The 19,919-nt window shown below is 48.5% G+C and overlaps 6 protein-coding genes across 6 annotated transcripts; 3 read left to right on the top strand and 3 right to left on the bottom strand.

Annotated features, from left to right (window-relative positions):
• Positions 1-167: 167 nt before the first annotated feature.
• Positions 168-2,487, bottom strand: N7529_010511 (Sec1 family protein; the record flags this gene model as incomplete). The annotated part of the gene is made up of 4 exons (XM_057246038.1): positions 168-1,658; positions 1,710-1,921; positions 2,165-2,360; positions 2,410-2,487. 4 exons carry the CDS (start codon positions 2,485-2,487, stop codon positions 168-170), a joined length of 1,977 nt encoding a protein of 658 aa, XP_057094301.1.
• A 350-nt stretch (positions 2,488-2,837) lies between these two features.
• On the top strand, positions 2,838-4,176 carry N7529_010510 (putative plasma membrane SNARE protein (Sec9); the record flags this gene model as incomplete). Its single annotated transcript, XM_057246037.1, has 2 exons — positions 2,838-4,064; positions 4,117-4,176. The coding sequence occupies 2 exons, from the start codon at positions 2,838-2,840 to the stop codon at positions 4,174-4,176; spliced, it is 1,287 nt and encodes a 428-aa protein (XP_057094300.1).
• A 431-nt stretch (positions 4,177-4,607) lies between these two features.
• On the top strand, positions 4,608-4,817 carry N7529_010509 (uncharacterized protein; the record flags this gene model as incomplete). The annotated part of the gene is made up of 1 exon (XM_057246036.1): positions 4,608-4,817. One exon carries the CDS (start codon positions 4,608-4,610, stop codon positions 4,815-4,817), a length of 210 nt encoding a protein of 69 aa, XP_057094299.1.
• A 522-nt stretch (positions 4,818-5,339) lies between these two features.
• On the top strand, positions 5,340-5,759 carry N7529_010508 (uncharacterized protein; the record flags this gene model as incomplete). Its single annotated transcript, XM_057246035.1, has 1 exon — positions 5,340-5,759. The coding sequence occupies one exon, from the start codon at positions 5,340-5,342 to the stop codon at positions 5,757-5,759; it is 420 nt and encodes a 139-aa protein (XP_057094298.1).
• An 873-nt stretch (positions 5,760-6,632) lies between these two features.
• Positions 6,633-7,797, bottom strand: N7529_010507 (C2H2-type zinc finger protein; the record flags this gene model as incomplete). Its single annotated transcript, XM_057246034.1, has 3 exons — positions 6,633-6,751; positions 6,804-7,279; positions 7,343-7,797. 3 exons carry the CDS (start codon positions 7,795-7,797, stop codon positions 6,633-6,635), a joined length of 1,050 nt encoding a protein of 349 aa, XP_057094297.1.
• An 8,219-nt stretch (positions 7,798-16,016) lies between these two features.
• N7529_010506 (U2 snRNP complex subunit HSH155) lies at positions 16,017-19,740 on the bottom strand (the record flags this gene model as incomplete). Its single annotated transcript, XM_057246033.1, has 3 exons — positions 16,017-18,653; positions 18,704-19,680; positions 19,731-19,740. 3 exons carry the CDS (start codon positions 19,738-19,740, stop codon positions 16,017-16,019), a joined length of 3,624 nt encoding a protein of 1,207 aa, XP_057094296.1.
• Positions 19,741-19,919: the final 179 nt, after the last annotated feature.

Here is a 19,919-nt window from a genome sequence, read left to right as displayed (position 1 = left end):
TGTATCTATGGAGATACCCATGGCAAGCTATGTCAGGAGATGTGGATATTACTGAAAGACCACTGTATATGCATTATGGGACTTGCAATCAAAAAGAGATAGATAGCATTGCTTAATTGCTTCGAATATGAACTATCCATGCGCGCCGCTTAAGTAGATTAACCCATTTACTTCGTCTTGCCCGGAGCAAAACTACCCTTCTCTATGGCCGCCTCCATCATTCGATCGCCACTGATGATGCTCGTGGTACAGATAACGATCTTCCTTTTCGGGGCCTCCTGCGCAGCAATAAAACGCAGCGCAGCAATCTCCGTGAAGGTAATGCCACCCAGGAAAAAGACATACACAGTCTTCGTACCAGTGTTCCCGCTCAGCGTCTGACGTGCCCGCACAGCCTTATCATCGCCCTTCTGCACAATACTGAAAGTTGCACCGCGAGCACTTTTGACAACATCCTCAAAGCCAAGCCAGCCAGGAGACGTTGTGTTAGCGGTGTTCAATGAAGCAGCAGGCGTACCGCCTTTTATGAGCGACACCATGTAGGACTTTTGTAGGACGCATTGTACCAAGCGGACGCTGAGCGGTGCGAATCCACTGTACACGTAAGAGATATCGTTCGGATCCTTCTCGCTTACTTCCTCGATGACGAGACGAAGGTTCTTACGCAGGTATCCGTAGTTTGTCTTGGTGCCTGCCTGCGCGCCGGAAGTCGGGAGGAGCATGGTTGTGGCTGAGGATCGGGGCTGGAGGAGCTCCATCTTTTCTAGGGCCCAGAAAGTGAGAAGGTGCTGGTGGCCGTAAGCTTGGACGATCTGTCGCTTGAAGTTCTCTAGGTCGCGTGGGCGCAGACCGCCGGACATGCAGGATTCCAGGCAAAGGAGACGTAGTACAGTCTTTAATGGGACGTCTCGGGCAATGAGCTCTTCGATTGTCTCGTGCTGGTATGTTGAGTCTGCGCCGGCTGCATTGTTTTGTTGGACCTCTAGTGTTTTGCGGAAGGTTTCGGAGCGCGTGAGTCGCATGATCTCTTCTGCTAGATTGGTGTGAGTCCGAAGACTCTGATGTTCCAGCTGATAAGTTGGTAAACGATTGACGAACTCTCGAAGCTCGCCCGTTGTTTTCGCCGAATGGCGAGTCTCGTACTCGTTCTCTAAGCGGCGTGCCACTTTATTCAAGATATCACCCACAATTGCAAAATTTGCATCTCGAAGTTGACTGAACAGTTGATCCGAAGCATCCAGCTGAACCTTTCTTGTTGGCGGGCCATGCTGCTGAGTCTTGGAGGATTCTTGAGATTGTGGCCCAGAGGCAGGACCGACGATACTTGTATCAACATCTGCTTGGTTGTTCTTAATACCAACATATTCATCAATTAAGCCCTCGTACGTGAGTTGTGTGAGCAAAGCAGTCCCAAAGTCCACATCACGATCTATAATGATCAGATTCTCTACACTCGGGCTTGGCAAGAGTCCTCGTGCTGATGGATCAGCCAATCCAGAGCTCTCCTCTGCATCGAGCTCTTTCCTCATGCGCAACAGCAGGTCTGCCAGGCGTCGGGCATTGTTGCCCTTTCCGACAATTCTTGGGAAATACCCGTGCCGTTGTTGAATGCCCATAAGAGCCTTGGCGGCGTGAAAGATGCACCCAGGATCTTTGTGCTATATAAAGTTAGATTTAATCAATTTTAAGCTTTAAATCTGCCCACTCACCAAGTACAAGTCACTAAAGGAGTCATCCAACTCTAGTGACAAGATATCTTGTTCTAGAGGCATGAAATAGAGAGGGAATTCAGCAATATTTACGTCGCCAGTAATTCCGGCCTCTTCCAAGACCGCATTGCTCACAAGGGTCCGTCTTGGAGAGAAAAAAATGGAAAATTCATGTTCGACGTTACCATTATTCTGCAAACGTTTGATTTGTTCTAAAAAAGAGACTGTCAGCTCATCCTGATGGCGCTCAAAGTGGGAGTATAATATGATGCCCTAATGAAATGAGCCTGTAAAGATATGATAATGTGTATGTCAATATAGGGAAGGCTTTCTTCGGATTACATAGGGTAGGAAAGATCTGCGTAATCCAATGATGTCCCATAGTAGACCCAGAATAGGAAATCTGAGCTACAGCCTCACACTCCGAATGGGGCAAAAAGGGAGTAATGTCATACCTGCCACAATTCGAACGTGGCGAGCCTTCTCGCCACGAACTAGGAATACAACATTGCGTTGTGATGAGTCGATGTTTGCATTTTCCAGATAGAAGACCCGGTGTACTCCATAGTCCTGGAGCTCGGAGAACTTGACGAATAGCCCCACTGGACCAGCCAGCTCCTGACTTATGACGAGGTTCTTTTTACCCCGAGCCTGGATAGTAGGTTAGCTGCAGTTCAAGAGATTAAGGAGCTATGCTCACGCCTTCTAGTAAGGTCAGCAGATCCCTCCGCGCCTTTTCTTTGAAGTGATCTGCATCAGACCCCGATAAGGGCGCCATTTCATTGAAACAGGCAGCAGAGGCAATGTCCGTAGCCAAAAATAAACAGAAAGACGAAGTGCCACTGCGCCCGTATTGGGTTAGCACTGCCACTGCTGATGTAACTGTGTATTGTATTTGTAATGTCATTGTCTCACTGCGCCACCTCGAGCAATTTACATTGGTAAGTTTGGTAACGCTATTGTATCTTTAATACCATCAGGCGGCGATCTCGAACATCTATTGCTCCCCTGAAGGCGTCTCACATTAATCTTTTCTGTCTCATTTTCTTTCTCTTCTTTTTCTCTCTTTCCTGTACTTTTTAATTCTTTACCACTTGCATCCAACACATACCCACTCAAAAACACATCATGGGTCTTTTCAACAAAAAATCCGAGGGCGATGAGGACGCCAATCGCCGCGGACTCTTTAGTCGCAAGAAGGACAAGAGCCCATCCACCCCCTCCAACCCTTACGCCCAGCCAATTCCGGTAGACTCATACACCAAGGCCAAAATTGGTGCAGGTGTGAGTCCCTTGCCTGCCGATCATCCAGCTGCCAACGGTGGCTCCCCACACAACATTCCCTCCGATAACAAGTACTCCGGCTACTCTGCCAACAAGTACGGCAATCAGGGTGGCTATGGAAGTGATCGATTCGGTGGATCTGGCGCAGGCGTCGGCTCCCCAGCCTCGGGCTCCGGTTCCGCCTCACGATATGGAACCGGTGGCTATGGTGGTCTCGGCAGCACCGATCCCAATGACCCCGCGGCGACGGATGCAGCCCGCAATGAGCTCTTTGGTGCCAAGAAGTCACCAGCCAACCCGGGCGACAATGCGCCGCCACCATACTCCCAGGGCCAGGGTAACAGTGGCGGAAATAACTACGGTGGAAACAACTACGGCGGCGGCAGCAATGAGTACAGCATGTCGACCTACCAGGACCGCCAGCTGACCGCAGAAGAAGAGGAAGAGGAGGAGATCAACGCCACAAAGAACGAGATGCGCTTCATAAAGCAGGGCGATGTGGCGTCGACACGGAACGCGCTTCGAGCAGCTGCCCAAGCTGAAGAAACCGGTCGCAACACACTAGCCCGACTAGGCGCGCAGGGCGAGTCGATCCACGACACAGAAAAGAGCCTAGACATGGCCACGATCGAAGGCCGCATTGCAGAGGAGAAGGCGAAGGAACTCAAGACTCTCAACAAGAGCATGTTCGCCGTGCACGTAGCGAATCCATTCACTGCCTCGCGGCGTCGACGCGAGCGTGACGAGAAGGTCCTCAACACGCACCGCGAAGAGCGCGGTATTCGGGATGGCACACGGTCCGAAGCGCACGGAACTAACCAGCGCATGGAAAAGGTGTTCCGCGATATCGATCGTGATGCCGCGAAGCAGGGCAAGGGCAAGAAGGCCAGTGTCACCGAGCGCGCCAAGTACCAATTCGAGGCGGATAGCGAAGACGAGGCCATGGAAGACGAGATCGAGCAGAACTTGGATCTCCTTAGTGGTGCTACTGGTCGCTTGAACGGTCTTGCTAAAGCGACTGGCAAGGAGCTGGATGAGCAGAACAGACATCTGGAGCGTATCACAGGCAAGGTAAGTCTTCACATCTCCCCAATCCAATAAATTTGAGACTAACTCGTTGCAGAGCGACTTCGTCGACGATCAGATTGCCATGAACCGGGCCAAGCTGGACCGTATTCACTAGATATGTTGATGTCCAAAGCAATCGGGGCTGCGATATGCCTGGTGCTGTCGAACCCAGTAATTTATTTGCTTGTGCTCTCCAGGGCTGCTGGTTAGCATGAAACACAAATTGGCGTTGGGGCTGGTTCTGCATTGTCTGCCTTGGTCATAAGGACCGGCGACTAGAATACTGATTCAATATTGAATATCATAATTACATTGCGCTTATTTGGTTTACATGATAGGCAGCACCAACGTGTGTACTCCCATCAACATAACTATGTCTTTAATATCAGCATCACAGGGAGGATCGACACCGACAGCGGGAAGTGTGGGGAGCTCGTGGAATGAACCTTCAAGGAACCTTAAGTGTGACTTATAATCTGTACTCCAGAAGATTCAACCTCCTACAATGTCTCCAAATCAAGTTGAATGCAACCCACTCAATTCGAAATGTCTCAACTACCCTCTTCAACTGATATCCTAGTAACAGGCGGCGGCAATGCAGGGCTCAGGCCCGCCCTCTCAGCAGCTGAAACAAACCCGGCTCTTACAATAACCGTCATCAACAAAGTCTCAAGACCTGGGCAGGAGGAAATACCTACTTCGCAGCGGGAGCCTTCCGTACAACCCACGGAGGTCTCCCAGACCTCCTCCAGCTAGTCAACAACATAAACCCAGAACAAGCCTCCCGAATTGACATGCAACCATACACAGCCCAAGACTTCACCAATGAACTAAACCGCATGACAGAGAACCGCCCCAACCCAGCCCCATCAAAGTCCTCGTCATAGACTCCTAGTCAGCAATACCCTGGCTAGTCCCGCACGGCATCCACTTCACAGCTCAACAAAAGACCAAGCAACCCTTGTCCGTCGAGGAGGCCGATTCCTCTTCGACCGCCAAGCCTACGAAGTCCACAACCGTATCAAAATCCGGGGCGGCCTCGCTCTCAAAACCAAGACGGCAGAAAAGGCCTAGTAGAAGCTGAGCTACGCGCAGCAGAAAAAGCCGGCATCTCCATCTTCTACAACACACCCGCCACCGCACTCCTCACAGCTGCCAGCGGTGCGATGATCCTCGCAGCCGGCGGCTTCCAAAGCCATCCCTCTCCTGCGCACGCAGTACCTCGGGCCGGGCTGGAACTGTTCGCGTGTGCGCGGCACACCGTACAACACGGGCGATATGCTGTGCATCGCGCAGCGGGATGTGAATGCCAAAAGCGCTGGGAAATGGAGCGGGTGTTTCCGCGTGGTGTGGGATGCGAATGCGGATGCTGGGGACCGGAATGTGTCGAATGAGTATACGAATTGGGCTTTGCCCATTGATAAGCCGCCTTTCCTGGCTGTTAAGATTACGGCAGGTATCTCTTTTACTTTTGGTGGTTTGGCTTTGAATCCTGACACTTCGGCTGTCATCTCGGACACAGCTACTGACGAGGCTCGTGGGTTGCACTGTGTGGGCGAGATGCTGGAGGGCATCTTCTATGAGAGTAACGATAACTTCCCTGGTGGCAGTGCATTGACTTCTGGGACTGTGCTTGGGCGTCGTGCTGGGCGTGCAGCCGCAGAGACAGTCGGTAAAGTTGCGAGACTTGAGCTGTGATACTCGTATAGACTAGACGAATACTGGAAGCAATCCTGGAAGGCAAATATCGTAGTTCCAGCCCTAAAATCAGACAGCCCAAACTATGGCACAATGGAAGGAGTGTTCAAAATGTCTGTATTGAGTAGACAATATATCTATAGTAGCGACTGTGTGAAACTCGACCGAGCTTCGAACAAAAGACCAAAGCTTTCCTATGCCACGGGTATCATCACCAACACCATCCCAAAACTGTCACCGTGCACTAAAACAGACCCGGCGGAAAAGATGAGCAGCACCCGAAGGCGAAGCGCAAGAAATGAAGAAAAGGTACAAAAAAAATGGAATAGGTCTAGACCATGCAAGACAGCAGGCTAGAATTAAGAAATGAAGAGAACGGCTCAAAGCCGAGTAGAAAGTAACAAAAGAGCCCGACAAGAAAAGAAACATCGAATCATCACAAGCCCATGGTATCGAAAAAAGCAGAAATGTGACTCCCAGGTCTAGCGAAAGGATAAGAAAGGAAGAAATGAAAAAGATAAAACCAGAAACGCATCCAACCGGGAACCTCTATGGTCGTAACGTGAAACAAACGAAATGAAAAGGGCTCTCCCTAGCCCTGCTCGATCACCATCAACTCAGACCGTTGGGTATAGGGGTATTTTTTTTCTCCGATTAGGAAATATTTCCGGAGCAGATATAGATGAAAGAGGAAAGGGGTATCCGTGTTGTACAAGGAGACGATAAGCGCAAAGCGCATGCCAACGCAGTTGGATCATGGACGCGCGAAACGGGTCCGAGGCAGATCTGGAGCTGAGCGTAGGGAGAGCTCACTCGAAGGAGTTTTCAACCTCGAGTAGAAGAATATAGTTCGTAAAGATATTCACGGGAAAATTACTCGTCGTCTTCGTCGTCGCCGGCATCCCTCTCGCCCTTGTGGACTTTCTTGTGGCGGCGCAGGTTCGAGACAACGGAGAAGTGCCGCCCGCAGCCTTCAACATCACACGCAAATGCTGGAAAGAGTTAGATCTTGGGTTTGTGGATATGGCTCGAGTGAGAACTTACGCTTCTCTCCGGTGTGGCTGTACATATGTGTCTGCAACGAAGAGGGGCGCGTGAAGCGCTTATCGCAGACCTTGCATTTGTGCTTCTTCTGGGTGTTTGAGGGCATCTTAGAGCTGAATTGGCTCATCATGGATTGGGGCCCTGGGGGAGCACTGCCGGCCAGAAGGCTGGTCGGCCGGGGAAGAGTGCGCGACTCGTATGACTCGGAGGTGGTGGAGCTGTAGTCTGTCACGGAGGAGTCGACAGAGCCCACGGAGGCGCTGTAGTAAGGGTAGTTTCCGCCGGAGGAGATGGAGGAGGTAGATGAGTGGGTGGAGGGGAAGCCGTAGGAGTCTGCTGAGCCGCGCGCACCGCGAGGGCCGGGGCCGTAGATGTTGCGCGGGGTCATGTCCTGGCTGAGGGCGACCATTCCACGGCTTGCGTCGAGGGCATCGCCGAAGGTGGGTGCGGAAGCGGAAGAATTAACGCGGGCATCTCTGTGGGTAATGTGTGAGTTTTCGTAAATTCGAGAATCCAGAGCGTGCGGTTTTTCAACTTACGAGTGAGAAATGCGACGGCCGTCCGTGGGCGAAGGGTGGATGGGGGCGTAGCTAACGGGCGCATAGCTGGCAGGCGCGAAGCTGCTCATAGGAGGAGCTGTAGTGTAGGAGGGGGCCTGGTCGTAGGTGGTGCGCGGCACCTCGTGTTGCATTGCCATTACCTCTGGGCCGTAGCTAGCAGTCGCGTAGGTGCTTCCAGGCACCATTGAAGGAGCTGACACTGGGATGTTGGGGTATGGCATGGACATGCCGGAGCGGTTCACTTCCTCCTGTTTCACGCCAATGGGCATGCTGGCGCCGTTTCCCATGGAAGTCGCATAGACTGGAGGTGTCGAGTGCGAGGAAGTGTGCGCGGCGGCCCAAGGGTCTGTGAATTGTGGTGGCGTGTGGTGATAGACATTATCGAAGCTCATGCCGCCATATGGGCGGTTCTGGTTTTCCATAACCATCGTCATGGTATAGTCGGAGGTATCGCAGGTGAATATCGAGATTCAAAGAAGTAGAGGGATCGTCTGAAGGACAAAGGAGCAAGTAAAAGGAAGATCGGTAATTATTTTATTTAGAAGGAAAGAAAAGCAGTCTGGGGAAGGGGATCGGCGAAGCTTATGAAGGGGACAAACAATATAAGTTGAGGCATTGATTTACTCCAGTGCCACTGACGACGTCCCGTCGGGGATTGCAGATCGTTTCTTACAATACACGGTAATTTTACTTTCTTATTTTATTTTATTTTCTATTTTCCTTTTTGACTTTCTTTTTTAAATTCTAATTATTTTCTGTTTTTTATTTCTGATATATAATATTTTATCATTCTAATTATTCTAATTGGAGAATACTCTCAAGAGTCAAATGCGGTCCCCTTAACAGGAACCAGTTCCTCGGATCCTATAGTCTCTCCCTTTTTTCATCTGTATCCTTCACGTAACAAGTTTATATACTATAGAAGCTAATAAAATTTAGCAAGATCAGGGTCTAAAATATATTAATTGCTTAACTCTACGGAATGGAAGATCTAAAGATTCTAAGTATTTTAGACGCGTAGATAAGAATGGGAGGCTCCGGGATCGGAAAGGTTTAAATAAAACTTCTAAAAAATGTATTAAACAACAGAATTAAGAAAATATGGGAAATTACAAAAATTCAGATACAAACTCTTAGAATAAGGATTCAAACCAAAAAAGGAGAAAATCATGAGACCCAAAAAGTAGACAGTGACCTCAGAATCAAAGGGGGTGTACGGAGTAGACTAGGGGAATGTTCAATTGTCAACTAGCCCTGGCTATGAGTGGTCCAACTGAGCCGTGTCTGGAAATCCAAAAAGGGAATAACCAAACATTAAACAGTTGGGGGGGAGAGGAAGAAAGAGAGGGAAAAAAAATAAAAAAGGGACGCCAAGCATTATACTCACGATGCACCAAGGTTCGCCTTGTTTCAAGGCAGCGGGGCAGATCCCAGTGTCAAAGGGTATACCCGTGCTGGGGTTTAATATGGTGCTTTGCTTAACTCTTGACTAGGACTTCAATGGTTGTATATAGTAAATATAGTCAAATAGTGTACATTCACTGTAAAATTTCTACAAGACCATACACCGAAATCAAGAGAATAAAATAATACCAATGTACATCTACTGTATACTGTATACAAATGTAATAAAAATCCATGGCTTAAGCCATGGGCCTTTGACACGGCACAGAGAGGGTTTAGCGTCCCAGCCCGACCTTACATAGAGAAAAGGATTATCGAATCACTAGCCGGGAACATTATTGACTGCATTCTAACTCCATTCGACAGGAATTCGGCAAAAATGTGATGACGACGTTGACATCTTTCGAATAGCTTTACTCCATTGTGGAGGATGTACAGTGCAGTCACTCCACACGGCATAGGTTGTGGAAACACACAGTGGCACTTCTGAGTGGGAACATTCTTCTCAGCGCGACCGAGTACCAAACTTCTCCAGCGATTCGGCCTTGCTCCGGTTTTCGAAACAAGTCTGCTTATCAGGGTTTTCGGTCGCAACTTGCTGAAAATCCAGAATACGAATGAGCGGAACACAAAAAAAAATTAGCATGCAGGGAGAAGTTGGGATCCCAACTATCCCATTACCCGGGCCATGCGGGTTGTATCACATAGAACTCAAGTCTAAGTTTACGCCTCATCTATATTGTACAACAGAAATCAATAAATGTTGAATAAATGAATTATAAAAATTTTTATATGTATGTAAATAAGGGTCGGGAGAGCGCTCTGCCACGGGCTACACAAGCCCTCGGTCAACTGGACATCGACGTCAGAGCGGAGATTCGAGGGGAAAAGGGCCTGTGGACAAATTAGCGGGCGCGGCTGCAATAGCGCGGTAGACTGTCGACCGAAGGGCCTGAATCGGACATATCATATCACCCTTTTCTATAACATACAACGTACCTCGTAGAAAATAATAGTACCATGTGTACTACTGACCCGTGCTGTGTGGAACCATCTTCCCGTTCAAATTTGCCATTCAATAGTTTCTGTAAATTTCCGAGTCTCCACGGTTAAAAGCACGGCTAGAGTCCGAGATCGCATGTAGGTACATAGGTGCAGGTTCGATCACAAGGTACTATGTACCATGAGGGCCGAGGGAGCGGCTGAAGAACCGCCAGTTTACCTCATCCAATCAATAGAGCTGAAAATTCTAAGTCTCCGTTGATGATTGGCGATAGCAACCCGGGGAGGAGCACACCATTAGCGTCAGGATATATTCCGGATATCGATCAACTGCTACTCTCCCGGGCAAGAAGGACAGCCGAGACATGTTCACTCCTCGCCACTGCGGAGATCTAGCGGAATCGTGGATAGAACCATAAACCCGCCAAACCATAACACGCCAGAGAAAAGCGTTCCAGTGTTTGCCTCGGTTTCAGAGCATCTGATCACCTTCTCCGCATTCTGGGCGGCGCCACGGCGCGCCCTCGAGCAAGCGGTATTCCAGAAAAACCTAACTAGGAGCCAACCAAAGTAAGGAGAGAACTGAACCGTGGACGAGTCAATTTTTTACTCGAGGTTTGCTTTTCCGAACTATAATATATGGTGGAAATTAGTTATCCATGGGTCGAGGAAGTGTACCTCGAGAACGACCGTGGGTCTTGAGTTACCGGATCGAATTTGGAGTCGAAAGATTAGGTTTCTTCTCTATCAAACTACCCCAATCGCTTTATCCCAACCCACCTTATGTTCATGGCTTGTAGATATCTCGGGACAAGGATTCCTCTACAGTAAAAACTCGATGGATTATTGGTAACTACTGGGTCCATGTCTCAGACTCAACCCTGATCAGCTAAGTGCTTAATCTTAGCAAGACATAGGAGGGTCCTTCTGAGTAACTATGGACTACTGGTCTTCTCAAGTCTCGCCCTTTCGCCAGACTTTCCATCATCTAGATGGTCGGGGTGGGCATCCGAAAACCAAAATGAGACTTGGGCAGTGTCGGGTACCCATCAAGCCCACATAGCACATAGGGGGCAAAAGGAAAAGGATCCATCCAAGCTCCATTGACCCATTTAGCCCAGAGAAATTAGACTTGGCTATGCAAACTGAAATCAGATAGTTTAAAAGGAAATGAGATAGAAGAATAAAAACAAGCAATGCAAAATCCGGGATCCAGTCCAGTCTGAGCGTAACCCCCCTTTTTGTTCAGCCTGCCGTGTTTTGGCCCACTTGACATCTCACCGGCAGAAGTCCGTCCCTTTCAACGAACGCCAAATTGTGTTGGCAAAATGTGGCGTTTAGTGATACTGATTTTTGGGTGCGGTAAGTGGAGGGGTTGAGATGCCAAGATGTTTGTGAAGTGTGTCCCAAATTCGTATTTGCATACATCTCCATGGCGTTCAGTAGTTCAAAGTATCAAAGTTTTAGGGAAGGTTAATCTTGGCCATAATATTGAGTCGGAGCGTGCCGGATAGACACTCAAATCGCAAAGTATATCTCTCTGCGTACAACAATAATCGGTACAACGACTATTGTAGTTTGGGATATACAGGTCCACCGAGGGAGGGCCCATGCTAGACACGGGAGGGGTGGAGCATATGTCATTATTGTTGAGAATTCTTGATATTTCTCTGCAACATGAATCCTGACCGCTTTTCTGGCACTTTGCCCAAGGAGGAACAGCGCAGTCCATGACACGGCTCAGGTTAATGACGCGTCACTTTGAAGTTTTGCCATTTGGCCATTTCATCACATAGTTTTCCGATTTCCCGAGAAACCCGCTGGAAAAATCCCCCTGAGAGAAAAGAAGAAAAAAAAGAAAGGGCGGTCAAAAAGTCTTGGGAGTCCAACGCAGAATTATCGGTGAAATACAGAATTAAGACATATGTACAAATAGCCCCGGACTTTGAATCTCAATTAACTAATCGATCGTCAATTCTAGAAAGATTATCACCGCATGGCTGGAAAAAGGATTCTCGATCATATAAGTACTGTAAGTAATCAGATCCTTGATAACCCAGCACGTTGACGATCCGCCTCAATGCCGAATGTCAATCAGGTACCGGCCCTTGACCAACAATGGCCTGTCATCTGCACGGGCTCCGATCTTGGCGGTTCCCACACGGCAGATCGTCATTGTCCTAAATCAAGGTTGGCATTGTGCACATCACCGTTCTTCGTATAGTTAATGTATAAAAGTAATAATTAACTACCATAAGATTGTGCAATATACATGATCAAGGGGATATCAGCTGATATCAGCTCTAACTATGCAGCTGTCCGACCAAGTACATGGTGGTGGATATGTTCTATGCGTCTGTCACTGCAGAGTCTTTCTATCTATAGTTAGAAAACTACTCCATCGGGCGTTCAACAGAACCATTATTCACTGCATTTCAGTGGACCCTAATCTCGTGAAGATCCAATATGCGAAGGTCCAAGACCGGATAAACAGGATAAAGTGAGTCCCTTAAAAAACATACAAGCAAAGTATCGGTGATTGGCCGAGACCGATACCGGACTTGGATTTACTGGTAACAGACAGAAATGGACTAGTGCCATTCTGAGTTTGGCTTAGCGTTGGTTCCATAGGAACCCACATTCTTACATGTTTGTGCAGAGCCAGACAGCCAATCATAGCCAGTTAATTGCAAGCCAACCCCATCTGGAGACGGCAGATAGTCGATAGCCGAGCTTGGTGGTCATTGATCGACCAATTGTATCGATGGACCCATTGCGAGCTGACGCGTGCACATCCCGTGCGCTTTAACGTGGTATTTGGGTATTCTGTATAGGAAGGTTAACCTGAGGGATGTCTGAGTACAACATAGACGCATTCTACCTAGGTATACATTTGACCTACATATGTATGTTTCTATATTCAACATAGCATACATACATGTACATATGTAGGTATGTATCACACCTGCTGTAGTCTATTGTTACCTCAACTCCTACCAACAAAAAAACAAAACAAGCACTGGGGGGGATCCGAAGTCAAATGACGTGATGGCGAAACCCCCCCCCCCGCAAAGCCCGTTTGGTCCCCTAGGTTGAGATCCCTGCGTGCGATCCTAGGAACTCCACCCATGAACACTGCCACTCTCAGGGTCAACGCTAAACAACCTGAAACGTCCCGAGTGGATCATGTAGTATGTCCGTTTTGGGAATTTGCTCTACAAGATTGTTATAATGTAAATCAATATCTTTATAAAATCGAATTCTTTCATTATAGTCTAAACCGCACTGAGTAATTTGTGCCTACCACTACCCACACCTATTATTACGTAGGGTAGCGGATCTCGTGTCGAAGGGATCCGCGGAGAACTTCGGACATGGCGTCGACACTGAGTAGACTAAATACGCCTCTTTTTCTCTATTTTATTGCCTGAAGGATATACTTTTTGCCTTAACAGGCGATAATCCTTGATCGGACCTTTCCGCCAAAGAAAGTTCGGTCCCATATTCTCGGTTCAGTTGGGGTTCCCCGAAATTACAAAAAATAATTATTGGATCTTGCAGAACTACGGTGTGCGCTGTATTGGTAAAATATCAAAGCGGAATATAGCATCATCTAGAGGATCAAGCTCCCCTGTCTAAAAGATCTAAAAGACGCACTTGCAGAAAGTGGATAAAAAAACTACCTTGGCACATGTCACCCAGCATACAATCGTTGTATAAGACAAGTCTCTTATGCTACAATATGGTAGTGTACCTAGGTACTGTACGGAGTACCACAGCGATACATACAACATTGTACAATAAACAATATTAGGGATCTTAGCCCGAGCCCTAGTGCGCGACAGCTCCGTTGACGTCGGGAATGAGAAAGAGGGAACGCGCCAAAGGCGCCCGATCCACTGCCCCTCGCTCAACCGTCAATGGGGCGTCCTGCAGGGTCTCCGATCCCTTGTCTGAAATCAATACTCTCAACAATATCCCGACTTGACATCGTTGTACAACGTAGAATAGATAGTATACGGAGTACAAAGAGGGCATTGACAACAGTTCGAGCTTTGACAGCAGTCCCAATCATTCAAAGCGCAAGTCTTCTCCTAAAAGCCTGATCCTGATCCCTGCGTGTTGCGCAATCCAATTTCTCTATCGGATGTGATTGGGTCATGGCTTGTCATTTGTCCACATAACCTTTTTTTTTTCTTTTCTCCATATCTCCATATCTCCATACTGTATCTCCATGTCTCTCCAGCTTCACATGAAATTGACATTCCTCGGTATCTTGCATGGCAGCTAGGTACATATGTAGGTAAGCACACAGATATTATTTAGCGCAACACGCGACCTACAATGTACCATATAAGCTCGATATACTTGCTACAATGCTAATAAACTAAATATTATAATCTATAATTTAGTATTTTCGTACTTTGGGTGGTGGCATTCTCTGCATGTGCGATCTCGAATCCATGTTTTCTCTTTCCTTTTTTTTTAACTGTGCCGCGCCGAAAACACTTACCAAGGGGCGAACTGATTCGAATATCAAGTAATAATATTTCCAATAAGAATTAAGAATAAGAAAGTAAATTAGAAATAAAGATCCTCTACACCTAAGAGCGGATAATAGACCCTGAAAATCAGAAAGAGGAAGGAAAAAAATTAAAAAAGGTAATTAATATTATTGTACATATATGCAGACCCTGTAAGACCGTGGAAAGGCAAAAAGGGGCCACCCCTTACCAGGGTCTGTGTATCTTTTCGACTTTGTACACGATGCACCTATGGAGCACGAAATATGAAATATGAAATGAGCACTCCATCCTCATTCCCCGGTTCAAGTGGAATTATCTGGATTCAGGGGGAGGCTGTGTAGCTTGAAGCGTTGTAGGTACGGAACGTACATATTCCAAACCCGGGTGGTTGGATTGATAGATATCTCAATAGGATATGGTTACAATATGCTCCAGTACGCCATATAGAGAAGGCTTGTGTTGCATCCGCATACCTTATCTATTTTATAATTTGTTGTACGCATATATTGGTACATTGCATACTATATACTATATGTACGGAGTACCATTGCAATCTATACATCTATTTAAGACTGCTTACTACACCAAGACCCTGAAGTATAAGAAAATAACTATCATATACCATATAAGCAATAACTCCACCACTAATTTTACCAAAAAAGAGAAGGAGAATTCCCCACAGTCAAGAAAACCACATCAGCTTACGCGGCCACATCTTGTGCCAAGACACCTCCCCCCCCCCCCCCCCCCCCCCCCACGGCAAGCTTAGGCATTTGGCGCTGCTTGGCAAATGGGTCCCTTGAGCATATGTATTGGAGATTGGAGTCAATGGCTTTGATTTGTTTGGGTCTGAGCGCTTATTTTTTTTTCCCTTTTTGGCTTATTTCCTGTTCCTCTTTTTCGGGTTCCTAATGACGAGTTTTCTGGTTACTATTTTTTGCGTGGCGAGGGAAGTTCCCCGAGGGTTGAGGGATTTTGCGAATTTCGTATACAATGGAGCGGTGGCGAAGGTGTACGCAAACGTTACTATGTATAGAGTGAGGGTGTATATTGCAGAATGTAGTCATGTTGTAGAGGACATGTGTTTATTGAATGTTCAACCCCAGACTCAGACCCTGGTAGTTGGTTTAAGCCCTGGAAAATAGTCCGAGGTGATTGACATGATTGTCACTCTGGGGAGCGATCCCTACCTTATTGCCCCCTGTCACCATGCTTGGCCTTGTCGATTATTCTACAAGTTTTGACAGAAGCAAGGATCGACTCTATACCGTACAACCCTGCACGAGTTTCATGTTGAATTTTAACAAATTGTGGCTTTCGGAATATTTCAATAAAAGAGATTGCATGAAAAATGGTTCATTCAATAGTCTTAAGTTAGTAAAATGGTGAGATATATATCACGGCCTAGTGAAATCACCACACAATAGTATGCAGCCACTAAGAATGTTACTACTTCTCTATATAGTTAGTTATAGTAATTGTATGCACAAGGAGCATTGAAATAATCATAGTCATTCAGATTTGAATTAATATTCCCCTGACTTTTCGATGATGTACAACCATAACTATTGACACGCCAAACGTGCGCGTATGAAAAAAAAAAAAAAAATAGAACTACCTAGAAAAAACACCGGCTAGAAAGTGAAAACAGACCCCATCGTAGCTGTACCTAACAATGCATGAAGAGAAGCAGGGCAACAAATCAAATTACAGCATCCATCTTAGATCATGATGGACAGTTCCGGTCGGTCCATGTCACCCTCCATGTCTGGGTAATAGGGGATCATCGCATCCGCGCCTTGAACATACGCATCATTGTATAGTCTCCAGTAAGGCGTGCGCACCTTACGAGCAGGGTGGAACAGACCAGCCCAGACGTAGTTCATGACAGTACCGGTGCCGACGGCCATACGGATGGCTTCGATGGCTTCGATAATTCGATCGATGACGTGGGGACTAGTTTCGAAGATGTTGGGGAAGACAAGGTTGAGGAGATGGACCATGGCGTCTTCGCAGCCAAGGCCAACAACGCCGAGTGCGACATGCTTGACCACACTAGCGGCGGTCTGTCGGTGGACTTGGTCACGGTCGACCAGGGCATCCTCCAGCAATGGTGTGACAGCGTAGACGTAGTCTTTGGCCATCTCGCCGATGTATTCAAACAAGAAAGACAGAGCCTTGAGCACACCGTTCTGCACATTGAGCTCAGGCACCCGGTACTCATTCATCAGTGCCGGAAGAACAGTGAAAGGAGCACAAGTTTCAGCCACAATACCAATGGCAACAGCCGTGCAAACACGAGACTGACGCTCCTGCACGCGCAAGTTGTTGAGAAGAGTGGCCAAAACATCCTGAGGACCAATGGCCTTGGCAATGAAACCGAATGTGTTGTTGGCCGCTCGGCGAATCCCCTTCTTGTGGGCCTTGAGCATATCCAGCAGCTCGAAGCAGATACGCATCCATTCACGGGCATTGACAGACTCGGGTCCACGGTCGGCAATACGACCGACTAGATCAATCGTGTTCTCCTGAACCTTTTCATGACGGTTGCGGAGAATGGGTGTAAGTCGGGGCAGAAGGTCGCGAATGGGTGGTTGCATCTGGTTGATACCGACCACAGTGACGATGGATCGCAGAGCACCGAGAATGGAACCCAGAACTTCGGGATACTCTTCACCCAGGTATTCGTAGAGGACAACACCGAGCTTGCCCATGAGTGCGTCTTCGCCACACTGCTTCATGACCATCGCAACCCGGGAGATAAGATCGGCTGCTTGTTGTCGGACAGTGGCGGACTTGTTGTTCAGGCGCCAGAGGATAGTACTGACGATCTGAGGGAGGTAGGGTTTGCATCGTGTGCCGAGTGCATTCACCACGGTGCCGAATCCATTCAGAATGACAATGTCTTCGATGCTCTGTTCCTGGAAGGCGAAGAGTACACCATCGATGAGGCGTTCTTCCAGCCTCTCTGAGATATCTGCGGCCCCAAGAGACGCAATGAGCTTTTCAACAGTCTCCACTGTCATCTTGCGATATGGCTCGCTCTCGTCTTTCAGGTTGTTGACGACTCGCTCAAGGATCTCGCCAACACCAACCTTCTGGCCCAGGTCCACAGTGGTATCGACGACCTGACGATAGTTTCGTCGATCAAGGGCCATACGTCGCACCCAGAAGCTCTTGAAGAAATCGGTCAAAACGTGCTCCTTCAGATAACTGGCAGTCACACCATCTGTGCTTGCACACTGAGAGACCACCTTCAAGACCACCTTCTTCATCTCTTCGTCTGGCGACGAGAACTCACGAAGAAGGATTTCCATGATCTGACTAGTATAGTAGTTCGCGTACTCCTCGTCCATCAAGGGGATGATGTAGCCAACTGCCTTCAGGAAGGCAGCGAGACCCTTGCCGCGCTGTTTGCGGGCACCGGTCCAGAGAGGGTTCAGAATCTCGTCGAAACTTTCGATACCGTATGGGTTCGCAGCTTCAGCCAAAGCGGCCACCGAGAGAGCGGTAACGGTCCGAACCTTGGCCTGTTCGTCGCTGAGGTTGTCAGAGATGCAGTCAACCAGTCCCTTGAGGTGAGGAAGAATAGCGCAACCCATGAGAATGGGGATTTGCTGAACAATCTTGACACCTGTGTGTCTGGCTTGCCAAGACTTCTTACTGCGACAGACAGCGCGAAGGAAAGGAAGGAGGGCGGGGATACCGAGGGCAGAGGCCACAACGGCGAAGGCTCGTGCTGTCGTATTGCGCACATATTCATCAACGTGATCAATATCAGGACGCATAGTACTGATCATGGTAGCAAGACCGGCGGCCTTGGAAAGGTTGGAAATAATCTCTCGTCCTTCAACACGGGCATAGTAATCTTGATCAATGAGCAGTGGCTCAATGACGACCAAGATCTTGTGGACGTAGGGTCGAACTAAATCGTCAAGCTTGTAGAGAACACGGTCAATGACCTTGACCAGCAGGTGGCGCTCCTGATCCTCCAATGACTTCTCCATAAGCAAAGGAAGGATCTGGTTGAAAAGAGCTCCGGCACCGAAGTTGCGCGCATTATCTGTGAGCTGTCGCAGAGCAGTCTTTCGCATTGGCGGAGTACCGTTCTTAACCTTGAGCAGCAATCTCATGATCTTGCGCTCCTTCATCTCCTCGACGGTCATGCTGGTTTCGTCACCGCCCTCCATCAGCTTACCGAAGTAGGCCATATCCTCCGGCTTGAAGAATTGAAGATCACCAACACCAGGGATATCTGTAGGAAGCTCCTTGCCCATAGACTTAACACTTTCAGGCTCTTGCATCATGAATCCACCGACACCACCAGCGCCAGCAATGGGCGCTGGCGTGGCCATAAGCTTGCGGGCTTGAGTTCGAATTGGCTCATATCCCGGGGAGGATCAAGGACCTTGTAACCCTCAGCTTCACCAGGGAGCATGAAGTCAAGTTCCTCATCAGACCACCCGACTGTTGAGCCAGACGGAGCGGTGAGGGGCGTGGCGGCACCTGCTTGCGATGGATGCATGGGGGTAGCGAGGCCTTGGGTACCGACGGGAGTGGCAGCCGTCAGTGACGGAGCTAAATCCCATCGCGATCGGGCCTTGGGAGCTTCATCAGAAGCACCGGGTGCGGGCGCCGCATCCCAACGAGACCTCTTGGACTTGGCTTCTGCCGATTCTTCGGCTGGTGGCTCAGCAGTATCCTCGGTGGCCGTGTCCCATCTCTTCTTTCGCTTTTTGGTGGCAGAAGCATCAACAATTGAGCCCGCATCGGCGTTTTCTTTGTCCTGTTCCACCCTCTTCAAGGTAGCCTCATGCTCAGTTACATCTTCACCGGCTTCTCGCTTCTCCACGATCAATTTCTGAACACGTTCCTCCTCCTTTTCAAGCTCGCGAAGGGCCATAACCTCACGGTAGGTCTGGCCTTCTCCCTCGCCATTCGCATGGGCATTGGCAGCGAAGGGATCGGCGCGCGTCGGGGTAAGGGGTCCGCGGTTGAACCGGCGCTTCTGGTAGTCTGTTTCGCGGTCTGCAATCCGAGCTGCCTTTTCACGACCAAGCAAAATGTCCTCCTCTTCAACGCCGTTTCCTTGCGCCATCTCATCAATCTGGCTTCGGGTAGCAGTGTATTGGCCAACCAAATTGAGTCCTCCATTTGCGTCTTCCATTTCTTCGTCATCGCCATCAACCGCGATCGAGGTATTGTAGCCTGAAAATCTCTCCGCTCCATCCCGATCGTACAAAGTCGTATCGAAGGAGTCCGTCATGGAGGCCTTGGTTGAGTTATCAGTACGTTGACCAGATGGGTCAAAGGTTCTAGAACCTTTAGTGCCAGCGGCAGCAGCATTGCGCTCAGCTTGGAGCCGTCGAACGGCCTCGAGATCAGCTATGTGGTGATTAGTATGGTGGCAGACTAGAGAGCTTGGGAAAACTTACCGTCAGACATAGTGATAATAGTCAGAAGTCGCAAGGATATATTGAGCTTGTGTTACCGCAGAAAGGGTCACCGCAGCTACATCCGGATTGAAAGCCGTTGTGACGGTCGCGATAATTGTCGTTGACGATGCAATGTTGCTTGGGCCTCGCGATGAGACACTGAAAAGGTCGTCGGCGAAGTCGCGCTAG

This window comes from Penicillium soppii, assembly GCF_028829465.1.
Source record: "Penicillium soppii strain IBT 18220 chromosome Unknown utg000007l, whole genome shotgun sequence".
In the NCBI taxonomy this organism is placed as follows: Eukaryota; Fungi; Ascomycota; class Eurotiomycetes; order Eurotiales; family Aspergillaceae; genus Penicillium; species Penicillium soppii.
This window is presented reverse-complemented; position numbering and strand designations above follow the sequence as displayed.